The sequence below is a fragment of the Durio zibethinus genome, chromosome 4 (assembly GCF_047325235.1).
Source record: "Durio zibethinus cultivar Kanyao isolate XHJ-2024 chromosome 4, ASM4732523v1, whole genome shotgun sequence".
In the NCBI taxonomy this organism is placed as follows: Eukaryota; Viridiplantae; Streptophyta; class Magnoliopsida; order Malvales; family Malvaceae; genus Durio; species Durio zibethinus.
Genome location: NC_143165.1, coordinates 6,771,825 through 6,798,047, shown reverse-complemented (window position 1 = coordinate 6,798,047; position 26,223 = coordinate 6,771,825). Strand labels below are relative to the sequence as shown.

Below are 26,223 nucleotides of genomic sequence, written 5' to 3'. Positions count from 1 at the left end.
TAATATTAAATTTAATAAATCAACGCATAATTTTATTTATAATTTTTGAATAAAAATGGTAATTAGTGAAAATTTATTAATTAATTTGTAAATAATATATGTATTTTATTCTCATAATTAGTATAACAAATCAAAAGCAGATTCTTTTTTTTTTTTAATTTTATTTTTCAAAACATAATTAAAAATATTACAATAAATCATTTTAAAAAAACTAAAAATAAAAGGATCAAGAAAAAGAACAAAAAAATGAAAATGAACCACATAGGAAGCCACATGGATACCTCTACATCAATATTGTAAATGATCGAGTAAGGGTGAATTTATACTTAACTTAACTCTGTTTTAATATTAAATTATTATTTTTTATATTCAATTTCGATTCAATGTATATATTATTTACGTCCGATTTATTTTATTAAAAATAAATTCAATAGAATAACATTCAAAAAAAATATAATTTTTAATATAAATTATGTTTTAATTATATATAAATATAATATATTATTAAATTAATATATTAAATAATAACTTCATTAATATAATATATACAAATAAAATATTTATTCTTATTTGTACCCGAAACGAAGTGAGACGGATGAGACAATGCATTCGAAACTTGCTTCCCGATCAACCTCGATTTTAAAAATGGAAAAGTCTTCTACCTTAGCTTGGTTTGGATTTTAAAAACGATGCTTAAATGAAATCAAGTTTAAATTCGAAATTTAATTTAATTAATTTATATTATTATTTTTAAATATAATATTTAATATTTATAAGTTTTTTTTTTGTCTTCTAACTACTGTCTCATTGTATTAAAAAATAAAAAAAAAATCTACTTAAACTAGTGTAAATTTTATAATTTTTTTATATATGGATCAAAATTATTAAAATTTAAAATATTATTTTAATTCAAATTAATCATAAATTTAATTTGAATCAAAGATTAAAAAAATATAAAATTTATGTTACTGTAAGTGGATCCTTACTCAAAATAAAATAAAAGCATTAGATTTAAAAATCTTCAAGTTCTAAATAATAAAACTAAGATTTTGAAATTCAAAATTCAAAATTTAAAATTAAATTTAAAAAAAAAAGCCAGCCTAATGAAATAAAATTTAAAAAAAAAACTAGCCTAATGAGATAAAATAAAAAATTAATAATAAATTTATTTGATCCATTATTGGAAGAAGCATTATTATATTTGTTCATTTTAATTATTAAATACAAAAATTTATAGTATTTAAATAATTAATATTAATATTAATTGCGTGCAAATAAATAAACTTTTTAAGTTTTTTACGGACAAACTTCTAAAAATTATAAAATATAACTTATAAGAGTAGTACTCAAAGTTAATTGTTCAATTAAATAAAAAAAATTTTAAAAAATAACATTAATCATCAATAATTTTAAAGGAGAAAGAGAGACAAAAATACTAGAAACACAAAAAAGAGAGGTGGGAAAAGAAAACAAAAAGCCTTTTTTTTTATTTTTTAATTTAAAAAACAATATTGTCAAGTGTGAAAAGGTTAAATTTTAATGATTCATTTTTAAAATTTTTTTATTATATTTATAAAATGCATATCATTCTACTAATTCATAAGAATATAAAATTTTCAATGTTAGTGCATATGATAATTTTTATTTAAAATAATATGCTTGAAAGAAATCAAATTCACAAGGAATTGCATTCTTATCATCTATTGTTCAGACTTGAAGAGTGAAAAATAATATTATTTTTAATATTATAAAATATTTATATATACATAAATGTATATATTAATTAATTTAAAACTTACAAGATATATCTAAAAATAAAATTTAATCTTATGAATCAATTAAACATAATATACATTTTAATATCTCCTGAACTGAAAATATTCAAAATAAAATATTTGAAGTTTGAAAATTAAATAACAAAAACATAAATCTGAAAGAAACTTTACAAAAAAAAATCCACCACTTATGATTCTAAAGAAATATGCGGTAACATGTGTTAGAAAATGTGGAGTCCAGCCCCATACCAATATAAACCTCTCTATCTTTTAATTTGATAATTTTCTTCCATCCTAGCTATAAAATTGAGCAATAAACAGTTGCCAAAGTCCTGTCATCTCTGTTATATGCTATTTTAGGACAACTACAAAGGAATCGATTAAGACACTGTTACTGCCTTTTGATTATTTTTTATCAGTGTACTTACAGTTGGAAAACGAATAACTATGATCGAGATACAAATTTAGCTTCCAAAACTCAATTTTAAAAACAAAAGATTATCAAATACAAAGCAAAATTGAATCGCATTAGCTGTCAGTCATGTTTAATTAAGAAAACTGGTTGGAAATAGATTCCATTTTATGTTTAATTAAACTCTATGGAAATAGATTCCATTTCTCCTGAAGAAGATGAGGTCAGTTTCACAGTTCTGGACTTCCAAATCGAGTGAAAGCGATGATTTAAACACCATTTTTTTTATTTAGAATGAGATTATGCATCTGCTCTTGAAAACAATAATATTCAAACAACAGAGTTCTCAATTGCTTGAGAAATGTTGAAATCGGCTTCATTAATCACAACAGCAACTTTTACTTGCTTAATGAAGCCACTGAAGGACTCATTTGTAATCATCTTTTCGTTCTAGTGAAAAATCTGCAAGGACTGCAATTAGCTGTAACTCTTACGTTAAGAGCGAATTATTACAATTTTAACCACTGAATATATACACACAAGACAAATTTGTATCTCCAACTTTACAATTATAGCTTCGTATGAAAATTTACTGACAAAAGATTATTTCTCCATTCCAACTTGAAGTGGTCCGAATTACCTTCAAGAAGAACACAACAACAAAACAAGGTCTTACAACAAGTAATTAACTTCAAAAATTGTTACAAGAACACTGCTTTTGCTGAATAATGTACTAAAAATAGGATCTAAACATGCAAAATATTTGTAATTACAAAGAAAAAAATAAAATTTAAAGTAGGGATTACCTGGCAAGAATCAGAATAACTAGTAGCTCCAGCATTTATGATAGAAGGAACATGGCGGACTTCGTAGAAATCTTCTCCACCTTCTGTTGGGAAAAAACAACAATACACACGCGCAGCAACCACACACAAAATAACAAGCTCAAATCAAGAATAAGAAAACACAAATATATTTGGTTCAGCCCAACTCAAAATGGCCTACTCCAAATCTAATCCACTATCAAATAAATCTTTACAATTGTGAGACTTTTAGAATGAGAAAAGTCTCCTAAAACTCCTTACTCAAAACTTAACCCAAAACCCAATTACACCCTTTAATAGCCTACTCACTTAGCTATTCTCTTGGTGTCTAACTCTCTGAGGTTACAAACTAAAACCAAAACATCTTATTTATAAGGGTGAAACCCTTTATACCTTTACTAAATTCCCGATGTGGGATACAAGACAAACTCAAACTTACTTAACTTTCAATGTGGGATTTTGAGATTCAAGGCAAATCCCAACAAATCCTCCCTTGACTTGAATCTCCAAACACTTCAATAGTATCTGCAAAGCTAACATGCTTACCTTTCTTCTTTTCTTTCATCACAGGCATCTCAGCAACTGAGCCTCCATCAAACATGTACAAGTGATTGACCCTATTCCCTTGTAGAATCACACTACCATTCTTGTACACTTTTAACCAATCATTACTACCATAAAATGTGTATCCCCGAGAAGATAACTCACCTAAAGCAATCAAATTGTAGTGACAATTTGGTACATACCTTACATGACGAAGTGTCCTAATAACACCATTGTGAGATCTAAGGCGAACACTCCCAATGCCTTGAATCTGCACCTTTTCTTTGTTAGCAATCACAATATCCCCATACTTTTCATTCTCATTCAACTCCACAAAGCAGCTCCTATCATTGCAAACATGAACTGTAGCAGCTGAATCTAAAACCCAACCTTTGTCACTTTTCAAAGTCTGAGTCTCATCCACACAAGTTGTCAAAACAACATCATCATCATCAGACACGACAGCAACAGTATCACTCTTTTCTTCATCTGATTTCTTCTCATCATTCGCCCTTTTAAAAGCAGCCATATCCCTTCTCAGCTTCCTACAGCGTACTTGGATATGTCCCTTCTCACCACAATAATAACATTCTACATCACTGTAATCTCTGTCTCTTGACTTAGATCTCCATCTTGATCCATCAATCCTCTTTTGAGTCCTCCCTCGATCAAAACTCTTTACAGCTAGTGTACTCCCCCCAGGTGATAAGTTCTGAGCTCCCATAAACCTTTCATTCTCACGCAATAGAGCAGTTACATCATCCAACTTTAAAGTAGACCTACCTACCAACACAGTCTGAACTAAAGGCCTATAAGACTTGGGCAAAGATGCCAGCAAAATTAAAGCCTTCTCTTTATCTTTTAACTCGTTAACAGAAATCGCTAGCAATTGAGAAACCAATCTATTAAACTCATTCAAGTGATTATGAAGACTCATACCTTCTTCCATCTTCAAAGAATACAGATCCATCTTCAAACATAATCTATTAGTCAACGACTTCGAAGCATAAATACCTTCAAGCTTATCCCACAAACTCTTCGGAGTACTCTCAGTCAACACACTGTACTTTACTTCTGAAGCTAACGCCAATCTAATAGTACTAACAGCCTTCTTCTGAATCCTATTCCAATTAGCATCAGACATTCCTTCAGGCTTACTACTCTCCAATGCCTGATCCAATCCTTGTTGTACTAACAGATCTTGAATCGTACTTTGCCATAACATAAAATTACTCTTTCCATCAAATAACGGAATCTCAAACTTAGGCATAGACATACCAGACATACCTTCTTCAGACATCTTCAAACACTGCTTCACGATCTCTTGGACCCACGAACCTAGAACCTCGAACCTGGAACCTCGCTCTGATACCACTTGTTGGGAAAAACAACAATACCTACGCGCAGCAACCACACACAAAATAACAAGCTCAAATCAAGAATAAGAAAACACAAATATATTTGGTTCAGCCCAACTCAAAATGGCCTACTCCAAATCTAATCCACTATCAAATAAATCTTTACAATTGTGAGACTTTTAGAATGAGAAAAGTCTCCTAAAACTCCTTACTCAAAACTTAACCCAAAACCCAATTACACCCTTTAATAGCCTACTCACTTAGCTATTCTCTTGGTGTCTAACTCTCTGAGGTTACAAACTAAAACCAAAACATCTTATTTATAAGGGTGAAACCCTTTATACCTTTACTAAATTCCCGATGTGGGATACAAGACAAACTCAAACTTACTTAACTTTCAATGTGGGATTTTGAGATTCAAGGCAAATCCCAACACCTTCCACCAGTTTATCCTTGAATGCTTTTGGCATTGATTCGATCTTCAGTTCTTGGAGGGTTGTAATGAAACTCAATCCATCTGGAACTATCATCATATTTCTGCAATCTGCAATCTCCAAACACCGTAGAGTAGGCATGGCTCCTTCATCCACCTCTAGCTCCTCCAAATTTAGAAGCTCCTGAAGGCTTAGAGAATGGAGTCTAGGAAAGCCTAGTGCAGAGCAAGTCATTTTCTTTCCATTGACAGATTCAAAAGCTAATTGGAGAATTTTTAAGTTGGGCAGCTTCTCTATTGTTGGCATTGGATCTTCATCAAGATTAGTACGGTACAAGTAAATGTAAGTAATATCTTGAGAGAAGTGGTGGTACTCTGGTAACTTCCCTATATCCACCCCCAACTTCAACTTACAAATACAAACACAGCTGGAAAGGAGGTGTGCCAATTGTCTTGGATCTATTCCTTCAGTACCCCAGCTCGAAATAGATAAGGACCGAAGACACTTCTTCCTAAGATGGGGGAATTGTCCACATCCTCCTTAAAATCTTCAATATTGAAGCACCAAAGAATCTTCAACTTTCTAAGATTTGTCATATTGAAAAGATCTTTTGCATAACAATTCTCGGTGTTGAAGTTCACAAGTGTTTGAAGTTTTCTCAGAGTACCCAACTTCAACTTTGTTTTACTTTTACATATCTTAGGAAGATATAGATGTCTTAATTGCTCCATCCTCCATACCACATCAGGTACATGAATAAATTCAGAAAACATTCCTCCTTCACTTCTTAAATCCAAGGTTTGCAAGCACCTTAGATTGCCTAGAGATGATGGCAACTTTGACCTAAAAAACCCAAGATCCCTTAGACTCAGGAATCTCAAATGGATGAGATTACCTATATCACTAGGAAGCTTGCATCCCGCTCCTTCACCATTTCCTTCAAAGTCTAGGACTCTAAGAAATTTGAAATTCTTGAAAATGTATGTCCAAATTCCCCCGAGTTTAGAATATATAAGACATTGTGCTGAACAAAACATAATCAAAGCTAGTGGAATAAAAGGATCATGTTCTTTTTCAAAGTATTTTTTAATTGGCAGGGGAAGAGACATTTCAATTGCCTCATCTGGGAAGAATCTATTGAAAACCAGAAATGATCGAAGATGGGAACTTCTAATACCTTGTATCCGAAAAAAATGATGAGCATCAACTCTGCGGACCGTACAATTTGTAGATGACAAAACATTTTTGCCATGCGGATCTGGAATTGGCTTTTCCATAATGAATAGGAAATTTTCTTGTTTTGCCTTTGATAAGCAAAGATCCCTCATCAAATCATGCATCTGAACGGTTTTGATCTTTAAGGTTGCGGCATCACTTTTTCGTACTTGAATCATGCACCTATCTACAAGCTCATTTAAGTAACATTCTGCCACATCTTCTATTATTTCCCCTCCATTTCTTTCTTCTTGCTTGGATGAAACAATACCTTCAGCAACCCACAGTTGAATCAATCTATAAGTATGTATCTCATAATCCTCTGGAAAATGACTTAAATAAAGGAAACATGGTCTTAAATAGGGTGGCAAATCATCATAACTTAAGGCCAACACTCCCTCAATTCCTTGTCCTTTTCCTTTCTGTAAGTATGACTTGATATTTTCATGCACTATTTGCCATTCATTTAATGAGTTCTTGGTAGCCAAAATTCCTCCCAGCAAAATGATGGCTAATGGCTACCCTGCACAACGTTTAACCATTTTTTTCCCCAACTCTTCCATTCTTCCATCAGCTTTATAATCTGTATAATACCAAAAAGAATTAAAACAAGAATTAGTGATCACACCATTGCTTTTAAATTATGAATTTATTTTTTTGATTATCACTTGAGCTTAATTATTAGAATCAATAGTTGGAATACCAACAAATTCCAAGTTTATATTTCCGTGCAAGCTTTTCGAAAAATCAGATATAAATTTGACAAAAATATAAAATATATTTTGTATTTGGCATATAAACATGAATTTTGACACAACAATTTTTATATTTTACACCTAATAAACTCTTATCTCATAAATTTCATCCATCCCATCAGTTCTCAACTCCAAATCTTTCAATTTTGGAGTATTAAATTTTAATACTAATGAATTAATGCAACCAAAATATTTAAAAGCCTATTGCAACCAAAACACTTGTGCATCACCTATAAAAAAAATAAATAGATAATATAACTAAGAAGGATATCAAGATTCAAATCCTCTAACTATTACGAAGCTAACAGTATTTTTTTTTTTGTACTTGAAGCTTGGTTTAATGGGTTAAATTTCGTCCTATTTCTTTGCACCAATTTGATTTTTGTAAAAATTAAAAAATAAATAAATTTGGAATAAAAGTTACAATTAAAGATATTCATGGGTTAAGTTGCATCTGGTGAGGTTGGCATCCCAAAATGCCAAACCGAGCTTTAACTCAATTTTTCTAAGCCTATCTATTTATCTGCATTTATAAATAAATATATTATTATTATTAAAAGAGTAGATCGGGTCAAACGAGTTTAAGTTTAAATATCTTATCTACGGCTGGCCTAACCCATGATAGATCTAATTGGAATGTCGCAATTTGTAAACATTTGAGGTAGAATAATTTGCAATATTGTTAACTCAATAAAGATATTACCTGTAGAATCTCTTCCAGGAAATGCAATCTTTTGAAACAATTCCCAGCTTTCTTCATCTTTTAAACATTGCAATTCATACAGGTAACCTCTTCTATCTGCATATGAAACTATCTCTTTGTTTCGAGAGGTGAGCAATATCTTGCTGCTTGTCTCACTTTCTGGAAAGGCAGGTTTTATGCTATCCCAAGCCTCGATGCTCCAAATATCATCAAGTATCACCAAACATTTTTTATCCTTCATGAAGTTAAACAACTTCATTGCCAATTCTTCATCACTCTTTTTGCTGTCTCTCTCATTGATGGAGGTAAGGCTGGATAGAACGTCTTCCCAAACTTTTCTTTTCTGGCACTGTTGAGAAATATAGACCCAAGCCAAGTGATTGAAATGGCCAATAACCTGCCTGTGCTGATATGTTTTCTTTGCAAGGGTGGTCTTCCCCAGACCACCTATTCCACTTACGGAAACAACCCTGCTGCAACCACTTTCCTCATCAACAAGAACTAAGACCAATTCCTTGATACCATCATCCAATCCAACAACATTATCATCGATGATGTAAGGATAAGGCCGCCTCCATTCTCGCCTTTGATCACTTGAAGAACTCGATCCTTGTCCATCCCCTAATTTTGTCACATCATATGTGATCCGTTGCCGAGTCAATTCTCTGATTCTGGCTGTGATTTTCTCTATCTCAGACTTGGTTTGGCTGAGCAACCATCCCTCCTTCAGGATGCAAGCGGTCTTTTGATGGTATTCGAGATGCCTCCTCTCCTCTTGGATGCAACTTTGAGAACAAAATTCTCAATGATATCTTCAGCATCATAGGCCAGCTCTCTAATTTCTGCAACACAGGTGCGTACCACCTCAGTATCAGCTTTTCTTGCATCTGCCTCTTTTAAGAAGCTTTGCATCAATCTCAACTCCCTTTGCAAAAACTCAACTTGCTCCTCCACGCCTAGCAACGATGCTGCTTCTTCAGTTAACAGCCCCCCAATCTTCTGCACAACACCGGATATAGCGGACAAATCCACGATTGCACAATTTTTTTCTGACCAAAGGAAATTTCTGTTAAATCTTTGTTCTCTGATAACATTGGTTATCCTCATTGCATTGCTCAAAGTTTTAAGTGTAGCACTAGAATCCTTGCTTCAGCAACACGTTTAAGTGATTCCCCATGTCAAAGCACTGCGCACGGAAAGTAGGATTCTTACTCCATTGATGAGGCAAGTGATTCTGAAGAAGGTAAAAGAATAACAAATAAACTGAACGAATCCTGTCCTTTTGCTGTTACCATTCTTTGCTGCAAGTTTAAGCAAAGAACAAATGGGGAGATTATAAAGTTTGTTCATCAAAGAATATTGTACTAATTGCCAAAAACAAAGTAATCAGAGGCAAGGGAAAACCAACTTGTTTTGAAACCTTTTAGGCCAGTGTTTTATGTATTTGGACTTGGAGATCGAGACGAACCTTTGAATCAATATCCATACTGAATCTTTTGTTTTTTCTTTTACATGGACAAGGGCTAACAGCCAAAAGTCCATGCTCTGAGATCCAACCTTCTAACTTGTTTATCTTGATGATATTCAACAAAAGATTTTGGATTCAATTGGACAATGAAGTGTTAATGATTGAACTAAAAGGATTGCAAAAAATTAAGAGCCAACAATCCATTGTATACCATAAAGATTGTAGAGTATAAGTATTCAATTGGACAATTTCATTACACATACGGAAGAGGACTTTGCAGATGATCTATAACATTTAAGTGGGAATTTTGCCATAAAACAAATCATTTTTTCTAACATCTGCGAGTGTTATTAACAAAACAACATTATTCTTTTACAAAAGAAATGCCTGCAGCAATAATAGTTGCTGGTTTACTGTATGAGGCTTAAGGCCATGTTGGATAGCTTATACTTATAATATGGCAGAATTAGCTTGGTGTTCCTGTGCCTTTCATAGAAAGTCTTTAACCTCCCTAATGCTTCTTTGAGAGAGTGTGGATCGGCAGCAAAAGTGATTCGAAGCCAATTTTTAACCCCACTGCAGTACCTGCACCAGACACATGCTTCTAAGTTCTAACTAGAGCTACTTCATTGCCTAAAAATCTGAACTCAAAATTTCATAAAATCCCCCATCATTTATATCACTTTTGCTTGTCTTTGTTCTCAAATATGAAGAGGATTCCATGATACACTGATTTCAACTTTCAAGTATAAATCATGGAATTTATACAATCAGACTAACGCATCAACACTAATCTGCAGGAAGAATGATGACAGATTCTTCTTTGACTAGCCTGAAGCAGAAGTCAATATCATCGGCTATGTCTTCCAGACTCAAAAGATTAAGTTTAATCTGCAATGCATATCTAAATTAGCATAAGTGCATTTGCAAATCCCTTGGTTTCAAACAGAAAGAATTGCAAATTAAATTAGTCCATTACCATGATAGCCATAGACCCCTTCTCTCTCTTATTATCTTCCCAAAATGATATGTATTACTTTTTAATTGAATTTCTTATCGTTTATTTTTGGTTAGAAAAAGAAATCCCAACAGATAGATCTCTTCATCCCATATGCAATTTTGAAATCAATTTCAGTATCACAAAATTAATAACTCATTAGTAAATCAAATTATTTTATTTTATAAAAAAAATCACAATTTGATAATAAAAAAATAAATTACAAGTTTGATATTTAAATCTCAAACTTATTTTTATAGTAATTATATAAATCAATTTAACGAAATTTTAAGTTAAAATCAAAATAATCTTTATTGATAATTTCTTCTTTATATATGTGTAAATATTTTGTTAACAAATGCTTTTAATTTATTTAATATATATATATATATAAAATAATTTTCATAAATTATGATCTTAATCTGGCAAGGAGGGGGAGGACGAATGGTTGTTGTCCTCAGAGGGAGTCGACGGACGTGTTCTGGATAAGCTGTGCTTGTCTTTATTTATTTATTTAATTTTCTGTTCTAACCGTGGCTTGTCGTCCATCAAAACCTCCTGCTTGCTCTCACACAACTTTGGGGAGTATGACATGTGATTGGCAGCAGAAAATGGAATGACAACCATGCCTTAACACTTGAATATGGAAGGTAATTAATTAAAACTATACTTGAATTTACACTTCAGCCTTGTAATAAGAGTTGGATTCCAATGGAAGAATTTACTTATTTTTCAACATTTTTCAACATATTAATCATCACAATCATCACTTTTGTATTTGTCGTTTAAATACATTTAGATTTCATGATAATTTTCATTGAACCAAGTTGGTAGATCAAAACAATTAGGTAAAAATTTTTAGGTAGTAGTAGTAGTAATTAGGTAGAAATAGTAGTAGTATTAACGAATCGATAAGATAAATAAATTTTATTACATTCGTGATTTATTTGTTTAATTAAAAATTTTTAAATTATTATTTATTATTATTTGTTAAACTTAATAAATTAATATAAATAAATAAAAATTAAATACGTTTATAAATTATTTATCAAATAATTTTTTATTTGCACTTTTATATTATAAACGAATCAAATATAAATAAATTTTATTATGTTTGTAATCAATTCGTTTAATTAATAAATTCTAAAATATTAATTATGATTATAATAAATAAAAATAAACAAATAAGAACTAATTTTATTCACAAACTACTTGTCAATTTATATTCAATTTTCATAAAAAAAAACCATAATCAAAGACCCGGTCAAATTTTTGGATCTTGGCCCAACCTAAAGGGCTTCAGAATTTCTACTCTAAACTATGACCCTAGGAAAAGGAAAACTTTGTACAATCTAATCTTATAGAATGTTGGGCAAATTTACGATTCTTCAAGATGTAGTATCAATCAATTTCTACCCCAAAAAAGTATCAATCAGAGATGAGAGTTAAATCCAATGTCCCACATATTTAAGATCGCATCAACGACATATTGTCCTATCAAGAACATGTTTATCGTTGACCATGTTGCATAGCAAAATCAATCAATTTTGCATTGTGTCGACCAATTGTGAGAACGTCTGATTGATTTGATTATAGACCCATATTCTTCAATTGGATTGTCGTAATTGAGATTAATTTTATCGAGTGATTTTTTATACATCTACTGGTAAATTCTTGCAAACATGAGAATTTCCACAATTGGTGAAATTGAAGAATATAGTTGAAATATGTAGCTAAAATTGGGTTCAGTCTGAGGTTGATGAAAAGCTTTCCAAAATGGTAAAGCGGGTTGAAGATGATGATGATGATGATGATCTATCTGCAATGAAGTTTTAGATGCTGCATGCAACAATAGAATTCTATACTTTCTTAAAAGAGTTTTTACCTTTGTTTCAAAGGAATATTTTGAATACAATTCTTAAACATCAATTTGTATTTAAGTGAGATTCCATATATTTTTATTCTCATCGGCAACTTTTTAAATTTCTTTTCAGAGTTTAGCAAGTATTCTCATGGCATTGAAATCTACGTTTTTGTTGGTGTCGAGTTGTGTGAGGGAGGGGATAAGATCCTGAAAGCATAAAAAAAAAAAAAAAATTGATCAACAACAAAAATCATGAATTTTTTCGACATTTATACTTTCATATTCAAGTAAGTGCTCGATCAAAAAATAGGGCAAAACAAAGATAAAAGGCAAGTATGAAAGCTAGGGTTTCGGTTAGTTTAGAAATATTTGAAAGGAATACTTACACCTGTGCGATAAAGACACTGGACTTATATGAACCGAGCTTCGTGTGAGGGGATTAGGGTTGATATCATAAACTTGAGTTGAGCTGCCAATAGACGATCCAATCGAGATGTGACATGTCAACTGATAATCACATGAAATGACAAAATTAACGTAAAACTTAAAACCTTAGGTTAACTTGACGCGTTAGTTTGAATAAAATGATAAAATTACCCTCACTTGACAACTAAACTAACATCTATTGAAGAGAGAGAGGCTCAATTTATCCTTTAATCCTAAAATATTCTTAACAATTTTAAAGTAAACAGATTTAATTTTTTTTTAGATAGGCGATTTTTATATATTTTAATTAAGCTTCACAATTCAGTAAGAGTTTGATTTTTTTACTTCTCTTATTTTACCTAAACTCGAAGAAGCATTCAACCTATTCAAATTCAATTAAAGATGTATTTGAATAGACAATAAAATTAATTTTATTGATATTAAAATAGCGGTGAGATGAAATTAATTATTATAATAATCAAATTAAAATTAATAAAAAAATATATATTTAGATTTAAAAACAATGCTGGTGGGAGATAAATTATAAGAAAAAAATAATTATTAAAAATATCAAATTAAAAATTATATATAACTAAAATTTTAAAATATTTAACTTTTATAAAATTAAAATTTTATTAAATTATTTTGAAATCAAATAATAATTTTATTAATAATTAAATTTTATTTATTAATTTATTATAAGAACAACAATGACAACAACAAAATTTATTATATAATAATAAATTTTATTTTTATCTTAAATAAACAAGATTATCTTATAATTTTCAAATAAAAAATAGAAAAAGAAAAGTTATGTCGTAGTTTAAAGGAGAAAAAAAAAAAAAAAAAAAAGAAACAGCGGTGGTAAACTGAAGCTGTAACCTTCAGCGACAAATCAGCCTAAATCACGTCTCACCAAAATATCATTTGGATTGAAAAACTGTGATGAGCACGATTTTTATAACAACTGCATTCCCGGTGTGAGCACGTTGTAATCCAAAGATAATGTTCACTTGTTTTTTTTTTAAATTTCAAACGGATTAATGAATTTAAATTTAAAAGTAATTAAAACAAACTTAATTTTATGTGTATAAATTTAATATTTAGAAATCAAACTTGATCAACGAGAGATTAATTCAAAGTTAAATTATTTTTCTCTCGTTAAAATAAATTAAAAAATCTTGCCGAAGGAATCGAATTATTGAAGTACACGTAATCAATTCCAAGTTGTGAAATTACCCCACGAAATGTCGCCACGTTACCTGATCCCACCACGGTTGTTGACGTGTCACGATCAAGGTGTACGGGGTCCTTATTTCTTGGTACTGCCACTGTACAAAATTAATAAAATTACGCTACAGACTTACAGCGGTTTGGGGTGCGTAGTGCACAGTTGTTGGGCGCATTTTAGCGGAAAAGAGAAGCGGTGGCCCAAAATATAGAAGGAAATAAAATGTGGGGCCTGACGCGAACTACAAAGCGCCGTTGGTGGAGGGCGGCGGGGCTTACTTCACCTTGTCGTCACGGGCGATCTGCTAGGTAATCTCTCGGTTAACGAGCGTTTTGTTTTTTGTTTTGTTTTTTTGTTTGAGTTTAAAATTAAAATTTAATTTTGAAAAAAAAAAAGAATTTAATTTAATTTTTCTTCTTTTATAAAAGAAAATTTCCTTTTGTGGGTTTTGTTTAAAAGTCAACTGCCAATCTCTGGTTATAAAAGAGTATGTATTTAGTTAAAAAAGCAACTATAAACTATTGAACGAACAATTATTTGGTTGCAACGGAATGAGCTGGAACGTTAATAAATAGAGTCGGAAGAGAGTAAAGTATTTTTATTTTTATTTTTAAAATTTTAAATTATATTTATTTTTGTATTTATATTTAATGAATATTTTAAATTTATTTTTATTTTTATTTTTGTAAATATTTAATAGATATAGATAAATTTTTTATTTATAATTTTAAAAAATAAAAATATATTTTTTTAACTTTTTAAAAATTTTATCTTATATATTTATGTAATTTTTTATAAATATATTAATATATATATTTTAAATAAAAATATAGTAATTTTGTTTGATTTAAAATAATAATTTATATTATTTAATAAAAATATATTTACTAAATATATATAAATATATATAAAATACGAAATGAATAATATATCATTTGTCTTTATTTTTGTATTCAATAAAAAATTTAAAATCATAACTATTTTTATGTCAATGTTTATAATAAATATTCATATCTATTCTTATTATGATAAAAAAATTAAAATTTTTTATTAAATATAAATAAAATTAGCATCCCTTAAACTAAAAAAAAATCAAACTATTTAATTCAATCATGAATAATTTGCAAAATTAAGAATAATATTGAATAAAATATTTATTAAAAAATTTGTGAATAAATTAAATTAATGTTTGTTTATTAAAATTAATAAATAATTATAATTTAGGAAATGAAAGGAAAAATTTGTACGGATTGTGGGTAGGGCCAATCCTGGATAAAGAAAGGAAAGTGGGTGGCCGGGGCTTAGCATTTCGATGAAGAAAAGAGGGGTTGAAAACCTGAAAACTTGAAGGTGGGCGGCCAAAATTGGAGAAAGATCATGGGGAGGATTTTTCGGCTTGTTTGGGTAACAACTGCGAGAGAAGCCTTGACAACTAGAAGAAGAGAAAGGCACGGAATTGGGCAAGTGAAATGAAAGAAAGACAGAAGAAAAAATTTTTTTTAAAAAGGACAAAAAAGAAAGACCCAAGCATGCAGATTGATGAGATGATTTGATGTAAAGCCTGTGATGTCTCAAAATCCGAGCATGACGCGTCAAATTCTCATAGCATCAACCTCTGATTGGTGATGGATGGATGGATGGATGTGATTGCTTGAATTGATGCATGCATGAAATTCTAATCATTTCATGACTTGATATTCCAATCCCCCGAATCCACAAAAACCAAATTGCTTTTAAAAATAATAATAAAAAAATTTAAAACCAAAAAGCCAAATACCTTTTTTTTAGTTTTTTCTAAACAAAATTTTTAATAAAATACATTAATGAAAAAGATACACATTTTAATTATTTTTAAAAAATTAATGAATAAATTAAATTAATTAATATATAATTAAATAAAATTTTACATCTAAACTTAAATTTAAAACTTAAAACATACATTTAGCAATTATATTTAAAATATCACATTCAATAAACTTAAAATTTAAATATCAACATTTATAATATTTTTATTTTTAAGTTGCATTTTTTATAAAAAACAAATAAAATTTAATAATTTAAAGGGTTAAATTAAGATAATTCATGAAAATAAAAAAATAAAAAAAAAGAAACAAGAAAAAAAATTAAAAATTAAAAAAAAGGGACCGATGCAAGGAGCCTGTCGGTATATATGAAGTGTCTTGTAGCTGTAAAATCAGCAAGTCTACCTCACCAACTGCTCTCAGCATTTTTTTAATTTCTGTTTATTCCCTGTTCTTTTTTTTTTAGGAATTGTCTGCTTTCAGTAATTTTTTTTGTTTGATTATAGGGTTTTCGATGAAGACAAAGAGAGCCGAGAATTGGGGTTTTTTCCCTAAATTATTCTTAATTTTTGGAAAATTAAGCATAATACATAAAAACTAAGTTCCATCGTTATTTAGGAGTTTTTCCGTACGAAATTGTCGCATGCCTAATTTAATTTTTTTTATAAAATAATAATCTGATTAATTAAATAAATGATTATTGCATGTAACCATTAAGTTGTAAGAGGATTTTTTTTTGTAATATTATGAATTCATGAGATTTTCAATCTGATATACAAAACAGAATGAACAGTTAAAATGGATCAATCAAAAAAACATGAAATAAATTTCATAAGTTACAGAATCCTATTGTCTTGCACTGGAAACATGAAATTTTGATTATTTTAATTTAAAAAAAAAAACAAATGATTTTGTAGGAAGATCATAATCTAAATAGTTTATGTTATAAATAATTTATAATATTAATAAATAATCGATTAAATTCGTTTTTTAATAAAATATTTTTAAATTTAAATTTTATCAATAATTATTTATTATGGTCATTTCGAATTTTTAATTTTTTTATCACAAAAAAAAATAACTCATAGTAAAATGCTACCATGATTTCAGGACCAGAAGCTTCACTAATTTTGTCTTATTTACCCGTTCGAGATAAGTGCTGCTTCCACCGTTTTATTTAATTGGGAGGGCCAACAGTTCTTTGCTACTTAAGGTGAGAGGAAAAAAAATCGAAAATTAATTTAGATAGTAATATTTGATTTTTTTGTCATTTTAATTTAAGAAGTGAAAATATTTTTATTATATTTTTAAAAATCAATAAATAAAATTAATTTAAATCAAAATTCAATTTGATTAAAAAAATTTTAATTCAATATATGAGAAATTGAAAAATCACTTATTAATTGTAATTTTTATTCAAAACCAAATCAAACGAAATTATTAATTTTTATTAATTGTAAAAAAAAATTTATTTATAAATTTATACTTGATATTTAAATTGCAAGAGGAAGACAAAAATCTGATAATTTATTTTACTCATCGAGTGCGTGAATTTGATATGATTTCTCCAGCAATAAAGCTAAGTTTAAATCATTTTTCATGTCCTTTTATTGATGTCCACACTTCAGTCTGAAAATTTCAGAAACATTTTTCTACTTTTTTTTTCCTTTATATATATATATATATTTATTTATTTATCTTTGGCTGGCTGAGAATGTCACCTAATCTACTGCTCAGCGTTCAATCAAGCGAGAAAAGGCAGAGGCACGAAACTGTAGAAGTTGTCTGCCAAATATTGCTACCAAAATTAAAGCAAATTCACATTATGTATATATATAAGAACAACAGCAAAAAAAAAAAAATTAAAACTTAAATTAATTAATTTATATTTTTTTAAAAAAATATTTTTAAATGAAATTATTTAAAAAAGCTTTCTTTTTTCTCTTTATATCCTTTTTACTTTTAAATACTCACTAACTTTTTTTTCGACAGTTATGAAAATTCTTTAAAATATTTTTTAATTAATTTTTTTAAATTTTTAAATATAAAATTTTAATTTATTAGATATAAAAATCCAATAAATTGTAAAATTTACCAAAAATTCATATATGAAAACGTTAAAATTAAAATGAAAATTATAGTTAAATAATTTAACTTAAAAAATAAAAAAAAAAGTGTGACAAATAAAAAATAAATTGGTTTAAAGCCTCTCAAAAAAATAGTCCCAAACCATTTCATAGCTAGAAGGGCACATGCCTTAAAGAAAAAGCAAACCTTTGCAACCTTGCTTTTTGCTTGCTCCCTGTGGAAATCTTTTTGTCATTTTTGTCAAACTGGGGTTGTACCCTCAATGCAGAAAAAATTCATACATAACTATCAATGCGAAAAAAGTAGCAAAAGTTTACTGTGGAAATAGTGAATCCTCAGTCTCCTCACATTATCACATACTTGCCCAAACCATGGCTTTTTCACTTCTGGCTAGGGTCACACTAAAACCAGCACAAATCAACAAGAAAAAAAAATGATCCTCACTTGTAATTATTAGTATTTTTTTTAAAAAAATTGAAAACCAATGTGTGTTTATATCTAGGAATGTTTATAATTTAATTTTGATGGAATTAATTTATTAAATAAATTTAATTCAATTAATCGATTATTTATTAAATTAATTTTAATTAATTATTAAAAATAATTTTTAAAAAATTTTATTTTTTGATTAATTTAATTCAAAAATCGAATTAATTAAAATATTATAAAACTTATATATAAAATAAAAAAATATAAACTTGTCTATACCATTTCAAATTATTTGAGTTTTTAATTTAAAATTTTTTATGTTTAAATATTTTGTTGATTGATTTTATTTTATTTGTTTTAAATATGAAAAAATAAAATTTTAAAATAAAATATAATTTAATTAATTTAATTTTAAAAAATTTGATTGAAAATTAATCTAATCATCCAAAAATACCTCAATTAAGATAATAGTTATAAAACAAATTTGAAATTTGTTCTGAATATAATATTTTTAACTATTTTTAACTTTAATTAATATCTATAAACACCCATTAATCATTTATAATTGTTACTCTTTCTTAAGTTAATTAAAGAAAAGTTTTTTTAAAAAAAGTTTTTTGTTTTTGTTTTTGTTAATGTAAGAGGAAAGAGGAGGATTGAGGGGGGAGAGAAGGTGGCGTGTAATGATAATGTCTCTGTCAACTGTCAAGTTGATAATTTAATACTGTACTGTGCTGACAATGAGATATGAAGCAGCTTTATCGATCCATGGTGAAAATCGCATCCTCTCCCTTTCCTCTCCATCTCTTTCCTTTTCGTTTCGCTCCATTTCTCTCTTCAAAAAAGGGCCTTTCCACCATTAAAACTACTTTCTGTTCCCTCCCCTTCATTTTCTTCACTGACAGAGAATACGTGCACATTTTCTCACGCACGCACGCATACTCAAAACACAAACCCAGAGCTCACTCTCCGCTCAGTCTTATACATCAGCCTCTCTTTCACCCTTATCATAACTCATTGCAAATAGGAAAATAGAAGAGAAAGATTACTGCAGAGGACAGAGCAGGGAAAAAAAAATCATCACCCATGTTATTATTTTTGCCTTTTTCCCCCATTGACACGCCAATATAACATCCCCCTCCCTACCCTTTTCTCTTCGTTCCTCTTCCAAACTCGAAACCCTTTTTTTTTTTGCTCTTTGTTGTGTCATAACCACTCTCTTCACTTCATGATGTTCAACTTTGGTTTTGAAGTTTAGGGTTTTCAGTAGTTTGGTTCAAGCTTTTACTTTGGCTTTGTTAAGGGTTTGGTTTTGGTTTTCAATATGGATAGTTACCATTATTTAGACAATGGTGATACTCAATTACCTCCTGGCTTTCGTTTCCATCCAACTGATGAAGAGCTCATCACTTACTATCTCTTGAAGAAAGTTCTTGATAGAAGCTTTACTGGTAGAGCCATAGCTGAAGTTGATCTGAACAAGTGTGAACCATGGGAACTGCCTGGTAAGTAATCATTAACATTTTTCACGACTACCCTTTTCTTTGTTACACAAATTATTATAGTAACAATGACGGTAACCTTTTTTGTGTTTTGTGTATTGGCTATGTAATACGGCAGAGAAGGCAAAGATGGGAGAGAAAGAGTGGTACTTTTTCAGTTTGAGAGACAGGAAGTACCCAACTGGATTGAGAACTAACCGAGCTACTGAAGCGGGTTATTGGAAGGCTACTGGAAAAGATAGGGAAATTTATAGTTCAAAGACTTGTGCACTTGTTGGAATGAAGAAAACTCTGGTTTTTTATAGAGGAAGAGCTCCTAAAGGAGAAAAGAGCAATTGGGTCATGCATGAATATCGCCTTGAAGGCAAATTTGCTTACCATTATCTCTCCAGAAGCTCCAAGGTCTCTCTCCCTCCCTCCCCCTCTCTCTCTCTCACCTGTGTGCTTTTGTCTGATAAGCTGTTAGGTTGTTGTCCAACAACGAGTTCTAAACTTGTTGATCATCTAATGTTTGAAGTTTTTCCATGAACTTGAACTCTTAACAATGTTTTCTAATGAGGGTTTTGATTAAATGAGGTTAGGCTTTTACTAAATTCTTGTTTCTTGCTCAATCTGTGGTCGATATGGTCACAATACCCGTACTGTTTTGCTAAACTTTTGCCTCCCTAAAGAGCTGAAATCTTCTCAAGCAATGGTGTGTGGATTGTAGTAAGTTCAGGGTAGTTATGGTTTTGCATTCAAATGCAAAGTATTAATGTTTCAGTATGCTGTTTTTATTCATTTAAAGAGCTGAAAAAAATTTGTTGGAAAATCTTTATAGCATTTGCACTGCCTTGCAGACAATGGAAAAGCTTCCGTCTTCATTGGGATTTTAATACCCACGATTTCTGCATCATTATTACATACAGCATTTATACGTCATGTCTCATGCACTTATTCTAATGTGAAACAATTCCTATTATCAATTCACTGCTGAAAATATAAGATTTTTACTGTCATGATTCTTGTTTGAACTTTGAACATGATTTGAAACTCTCATCTATGATAAAAGCATTGTTATATTACTGTTCTTTTTGCCTGTTCTCCATGAGCTTTCCAGCTATATTTTTCAGGTTAACACTGAAAATGCAAAGATGTAGCAGTAATTTGATATCTTAGAAAGTGTTTTTTAGTATTTGGACTTTTAGCAATGAACTGAATCTCACTAATCTGTCTGTTAAAAGCAAATGTTAGCTTTCTATCCATGTCTTTGCACTCCAAATAGTTTTTCCTGTTAACTTTTTTCAGATTACTATTGAAAATGCCAAGATCTCACAGTATTCGCAACTCAGTAAATCTCCTAGTAAAATGTTTTCTTATTGTTTCTTTGATGGATGATTGCCATTTTTTCTTATTTTTTGCTCATTTAATTTCACTCATATTTGTACAATTAACCGCTTTTTTCCTGGTAATTAGGAACTTCTATCAGATGAAGTACACTTTGATCCTTAGATTCACTGTTGCATTAACCACCGATTACTTGGATGCTAAGGTTTCTATTATTCCAGGATGAATGGGTCATATCCAGGGTCTTTCAGAAGAGTGGCACCGGCAATGGTGCAACCAGCAGCACTGGCGGAGGAGCCAAGAAGACCCGCATGAGCACCTCCATCGCTCTCTACCAAGAACCAAGCTCTCCTTCGTCGGTCTCCCTTCCACCTCTCTTGGATCCCACCACAACTGCTATTGCCACTACCGCCGCTTCGCTCACTGACCGTGACAGCTGCTCTTATGGCAGCCATACCCAATCTGAGCACGTGTCCTGTTTCTCCACCATTGCTGCTGCAGCTGCCTCTGTTGCTGCCACTGCTACCACCACAACTGCGCCTCCTGCCTTCCACCCTGCTTTCGACCTCGCACTACCTTCTCCACCCCAAATGTACAACACTTCTGATTCACTCACAAGGTATTCAAGAAACGTGGGTGTTTCAGTGTTTCCAAGCTTGAGGTCTCTTCAGGAGAATTTGCAGCTCCCTTTCTTTTTCTCCCAGCCAACATTGGCTTCCCCACCACTTCACGGTGGTTCATCTGTGAACTGGGCGGCTTTATCCGAGGAGGTTAACGATGGTTCTGGTGCTGGAGGCAAGATGTCCATGGCTCCAACTGAGCTTGATTGCATGTGGACTTACTAACTGTAAAACTTGAGGAATTTCCATTAATGTGTTTAAACTTTTACATTATCATTTCTAAGTATGTTGTCATTAGGAGTAGCATTGGAAAAGGACTGCAGATTAGATGGAATATAATGTGCTTTATTACTATGAATTAATCTTGGTTTTTGCTGTTCAGATGAAAGTGACTTATCCACAGCTGGTAAGTATGTTTCAAATGTGCTGTGATCACAACAGTCAATTTCCCATTTTTTTTCTGGCAAAATCTAATTATCATACCCTGGAAAAAGATTGGCCTTTGCGTTTCTGAGAAAGTGACTCATTGTTTCATGTCATCAAACAGACAAAAACCAAAAATAACCTTATTCCACGAGAAAAAATTTTGATGTTTTTCTCTTGCATTAAATGTTACTCCCAAAAGAAACGGATGTCTATCCAATAAAACATTAAATGGGCAGTGGAATTAGGTGTGTTAGGTGTGAAATTTCGGGGTCCCCAACTCTCCCATTTCTATCAAGTTCTGATCCAGCTTCTTTAATCACATGGGGCGGCTGATCAGTCTCAGCTGTGAGTTTAGCCATTGGTATTTGTGAAAGGACCCATAGCTCTCTTTGTCTTCCTCTACTTGAGGAAAGGGACAGATTTATTACCCTCCTGTTGACATTGTACCCTTTTATGTCAACATGTAATGATATTGGAGGGAAGCTGAAGGGACCATTTAGACGGGGCATGACTTTGTGAGCTTTGTAAATGATGCTGTCCTAATGTTTTTTTCCTTTGGACCCATCGTTTTCTTTATTGACTTCTTAATTATAGAAGCACTACATAATAATGTATAGAATAAATATTTGCATGTACTTCACTTTTGTTTGGTTATCTTTTATATTAAAATATAGTTTATTTTTTAGGTGAGATCGATTCGATTTTGAAAAACAGAAAATTTATTTAACTGATTCCTTTAAAAATAATGGAATTTTTTTACTTATTTGTACTAACCGAAAATTAATCAAATTGACAAAAAAAGAGAAAATTTTCTCATTGTTATTGTTTGTTGTTATATGGTGAAGCCCTATATTCCCAAACGAACCCCAACTAGTGGGGTTGGCTCGTAGCTAAATAAAAAAAATTATTAAATTTAGATGAAATTATTTATTTGAAGTTTTTTTAAAAAATAATATAATAAAAATTTTAAATTGATAAATTAATAATATGTAAAAAAAATAAAAATATATCTTATAATTTAAATTTAATTTCAACTGTAAAAATTATCTAAATTTTTATTAAAAATGTATATTTAAAAAATTTTATTGAATTTTATTAAATTTTATATAATTAATTTATATAATAAAATCTCTCAATTTCCTGATTTTAATTTTTTATTTTAATTTTTATTTAATAAACTTCAAAAAATTAGAAGCATCATTTAAATTTTTCAAAAAAAAAAAATCCAGCCCCATGCACAAATTCGTGAAAAAAAATTGAGGAAAGTAAGAAGAGTGGAAATCGATAGAGTAAAACAAATTGATTTTTGTACAAACATAACTGATAAGAAGGGGTTTTTTTTTTTTTTTAACATTGATTCGGTTCAATGTCTATCCAACTTGATCACCCCTTTCGAACAGGACAGAGCAGCAAGATGAGTTAGATTTTCACAACACTGGAACCATTTGTCACAATCATCATTAAAGAACGAAGAAGTTTGGTTCATCTTTACACAACTTGCAATTTAGCAGTTCTCTCCAACTTTTAACATCATTAGCTCATGAAATTCATAAACCAAAAAAAAAAAAAAAAACCCAATATTACATTGCTTATTCCCAAGCTACATGTAAATCCTAAACACAAATGACAAAAAATGTAAGAAGATCAGCTTGATTGCCTGAAACCCTTCAACATTGTTTCAGAGTTATGAAGCATAGTACAAATTAAAGCAATTTGGCAGGTGGAAACAGCAATAAAGAAAATCTTTGGTTATGATGAGAGACTGTCCAGCATCTTTGTTTATAGTAAGGTTGGAATTGAGCACATGATAGGTGAAATGATTGGCAATGCAATCAAAACAGTGACATTTTAGGTAATTTGGAAGGCAGTTTTTGATAGGGTCCTCTGACAGCATTTGCATGAGAACAGCAAGCACGCCCATGGCCCAAATTGGTGCAAAGTTTTGGAGATGATAACTGGCTCTGCCCTGGACCTTCTCTTTTTTGGTAAGGGAAATTAGGGAAAAAATATTTTGGGGTTTGAAAGAAGGATTGAAGGTAAAAAGAAGAAAACAACCAAGTTGCTAAAAGCATTACAAGGTGGGACTTGGATGAGTTTTGAAGACTAAATGAAGATGGGACTTATGAGGTTTTGAAAGTATAGTTTGTTTTTACTTGTCTCTTTGTTAAAATCATAAAAAATTTCAAATATTCAATATCTTTTTCCATCCCCATACCTAGCTTTTTTCCTACATATCATCTCAATTGGATATACTATCATCATCCATGGTAAGATTTGGCTTTTCATCACATTATAGCTTAGTTACATATTATTTTGTTTAAAAACATAAAAATAATCATGTATATTATAATAGTTATACAAATTAAGATTTTAAAGTTGCTTAAAAATAATAATTTGTAAAATATTAGTAATATTTATTTATTTTATAATGAAATATAATTAAATTAATAAATATATTTAGTGATAGGTAAATTATTTTTATAATATAATCAAATAAAAATATTTAAATTAGAACATAAAATCATTCGATTCAATTCTTAATAAAAGAACAACAAAAAATTATATTATATAATAAAATATTAAAAAAATATAAATTATTTTTAAATTTGTTGCAATGAATATTAATTTGAAAATATAACAATTTATAATATAAAATAATTATAATTTTAAAATACAATAAAATTTTAACTCATATATTAAATAAATAAAATTAACTATTATTAATTTTATAATAATTTTTCTTGATGTTAAAAATTTTTTATCTTTTTATATGAAAATTATATTACTTCTAAGATAATGATCCGATCACTTTCAATGATTCAAAATCACCATCACATAAAATCATTGAATGTTTACCAAATAAAATGATTTAATCATTACATGTAAATCATCATAATTTTTAGAATAATCATCCCATATCAAACATTACCTAAATATCTTTTTTAACAAAAGAATTTGTAGTATAGAAATTCAAATTCAATACCTACTGGTGCAAAAGAAAGTATTGGATGCAAAACCTATGAGGTAGCATCAGATAACCCAAACTGTTATTTTATTTGTTACACAAATTTCTGTTTTGTATTTTAAATTCCTCTCTTCAAACACATCTTCCTCATCTCTCTCTAATTTGAGGATCATGCTACGTTGAATTGAGTGTGTAAATTTTTTGGATATTACCAAACACTTCTTCAATGAACCAACATGTCCAGTTGTATCACTCCCAGAATCTGTCTCATTAATCATTCTCATCTCTTTCTGTTTTAATGAACTTGCTCAATAACTAAATTGTAATGCTTTCAGCTTTAATGAATGGTAGGAGCACTGCATAGCATAATCCAGCTTGGATCATCTACTTCGAGAGTAAAATCCAACAAGGAAGTCTTATGAGTTGTGTTTTATAATTTTATTAAAAATTAAATAATTTTATAATTTTATTAAAAATAATAGTTAAAGTTAAGTTTGTTCGATTCAAAAAATCAATGAAAGACAAATATAATGAGACAGAAAGAGTATTTTAAACTGTTTTTGAAATATTATTCTTATTGAAGATGGACTATCTCATTATTTGCATAAATAAAGAAACACCATTTGGTGGCTGATGGGGGGCTTGTAGCGGTGCAGGCAATGGAGGCTGACAACAACGGCATTGGATTTAGAAAAGTTGAAATCGTGCAAAGGAAGGGGAGAAGGAGAAGAACATCATACTGAGATTTGGAGCGATTTAGAGTGGCAAAAGACGGTGATTTTTGGGGTTGAGCCTGCCGACTTCGATGTCAGATCTAGGACAAACCAGTGAGTTTCGTACAAATCCATTTAGAGATTGTGAAAGAGGAAAAAGGAGTATTTGGGGAAATTTTGGATCCCTAAGACGCCGACCGACGGCGAGCCGCGTCCAGCCGGCTGCTGATTGGCGGAAACTGGTTTAAAGTTGGGTTGGAAAGAAGGGAGAGCATTTCGGTTTTACTGAGAGCAAGTCGAGAAAAAATGAGGAAATTAGAAAATTTTTTAGATTTTAAACAAGTAGG

General features: G+C 30.1%; 4 protein-coding genes across 6 annotated transcripts; 1 reads left to right on the top strand and 3 right to left on the bottom strand.

Moving 5' to 3' along the window:
- Window positions 1-2,545: 2,545 nt before the first annotated feature.
- LOC111301099 (disease resistance protein RPH8A-like) lies at window positions 2,546-7,071 on the bottom strand. Of its 2 annotated transcripts, XM_089759311.1 has the most exons (3): window positions 5,349-7,071; window positions 2,994-3,073; window positions 2,546-2,827 (listed from the first exon to the last, which is right to left on the bottom strand). In XM_089759311.1, exons 1-3 carry the CDS (start codon window positions 5,650-5,652, stop codon window positions 2,777-2,779), a joined length of 435 nt encoding a protein of 144 aa, XP_089615437.1. In that variant the 5' UTR covers window positions 5,653-7,071; the 3' UTR covers window positions 2,546-2,776. The 2 variants fall into 2 exon arrangements, with proteins under 2 accessions (XP_089615437.1, XP_089615436.1); XM_089759310.1 differs by having other exon boundaries at window positions 2,744-3,073.
- Window positions 5,805-7,023, bottom strand: LOC149519072 (putative disease resistance RPP8-like protein 4). Its single transcript, XM_089760200.1, has 2 exons — window positions 7,014-7,023; window positions 5,805-6,883 (listed from the first exon to the last, which is right to left on the bottom strand). The coding sequence occupies exons 1-2, from the start codon at window positions 7,021-7,023 to the stop codon at window positions 5,805-5,807; spliced, it is 1,089 nt and encodes a 362-aa protein (XP_089616326.1).
- On the bottom strand, window positions 7,010-9,433 carry LOC111298845 (putative disease resistance protein At1g50180). Its single transcript, XM_089759316.1, is given in 3 exon segments — window positions 7,010-7,144; window positions 8,020-8,760; window positions 8,763-9,433. Coding segments are annotated over 3 exon segments (1,170 nt in total). The 5' UTR covers window positions 9,127-9,433; the 3' UTR covers window positions 7,010-7,079.
- Window positions 9,434-12,245: 2,812 nt separating this feature from the next.
- On the top strand, window positions 12,246-22,081 carry LOC111288576 (protein CUP-SHAPED COTYLEDON 2-like). 2 transcript variants are annotated; one of them, XM_089760312.1, is made up of 4 exons: window positions 12,246-12,296; window positions 19,688-19,829; window positions 19,945-20,228; window positions 21,374-22,081. In XM_089760312.1, exons 1-4 carry the CDS (start codon window positions 12,261-12,263, stop codon window positions 21,995-21,997), a joined length of 1,086 nt encoding a protein of 361 aa, XP_089616438.1. In that variant the 5' UTR covers window positions 12,246-12,260; the 3' UTR covers window positions 21,998-22,081. The 2 variants fall into 2 exon arrangements, with proteins under 2 accessions (XP_089616438.1, XP_022735250.2); XM_022879515.2 differs by lacking the exon at window positions 12,246-12,296 and having other exon boundaries at window positions 19,105-19,829.
- The last annotated feature ends 4,142 nt before the right edge of the window (window positions 22,082-26,223 follow it).

What these genes read in the sequence shown, in the direction of transcription:
- LOC111288576 (XM_022879515.2), top strand. Translation starts at nt 19,649, where the DNA reads ATGGATAGTTACCATTATTTAGACAATGGTGATACTCAATTACCTCCT. An exon ending in TGAACCATGGGAACTGCCTG is followed by an intron (nt 19,830 to 19,944) that starts GTAAGTAATCAT and finishes GTAATACGGCAG; the next exon opens with AGAAGGCAAAGATGGGAGAG. An exon ending in ATCTCTCCAGAAGCTCCAAG is followed by an intron (nt 20,229 to 21,373) that starts GTCTCTCTCCCT and finishes CTATTATTCCAG; the next exon opens with GATGAATGGGTCATATCCAG.
- LOC111301099 (XM_089759310.1), bottom strand. Translation starts at nt 5,652, where the DNA reads ATGCCAACAATAGAGAAGCTGCCCAACTTAAAAATTCTCCAATTAGCT. An exon ending in CAAGGATAAACTGGTGGAAG is followed by an intron (nt 3,074 to 5,348) that starts GTGTTGGGATTT and finishes TCCCAACAGAAG; the next exon opens with GTGGAGAAGATTTCTACGAA.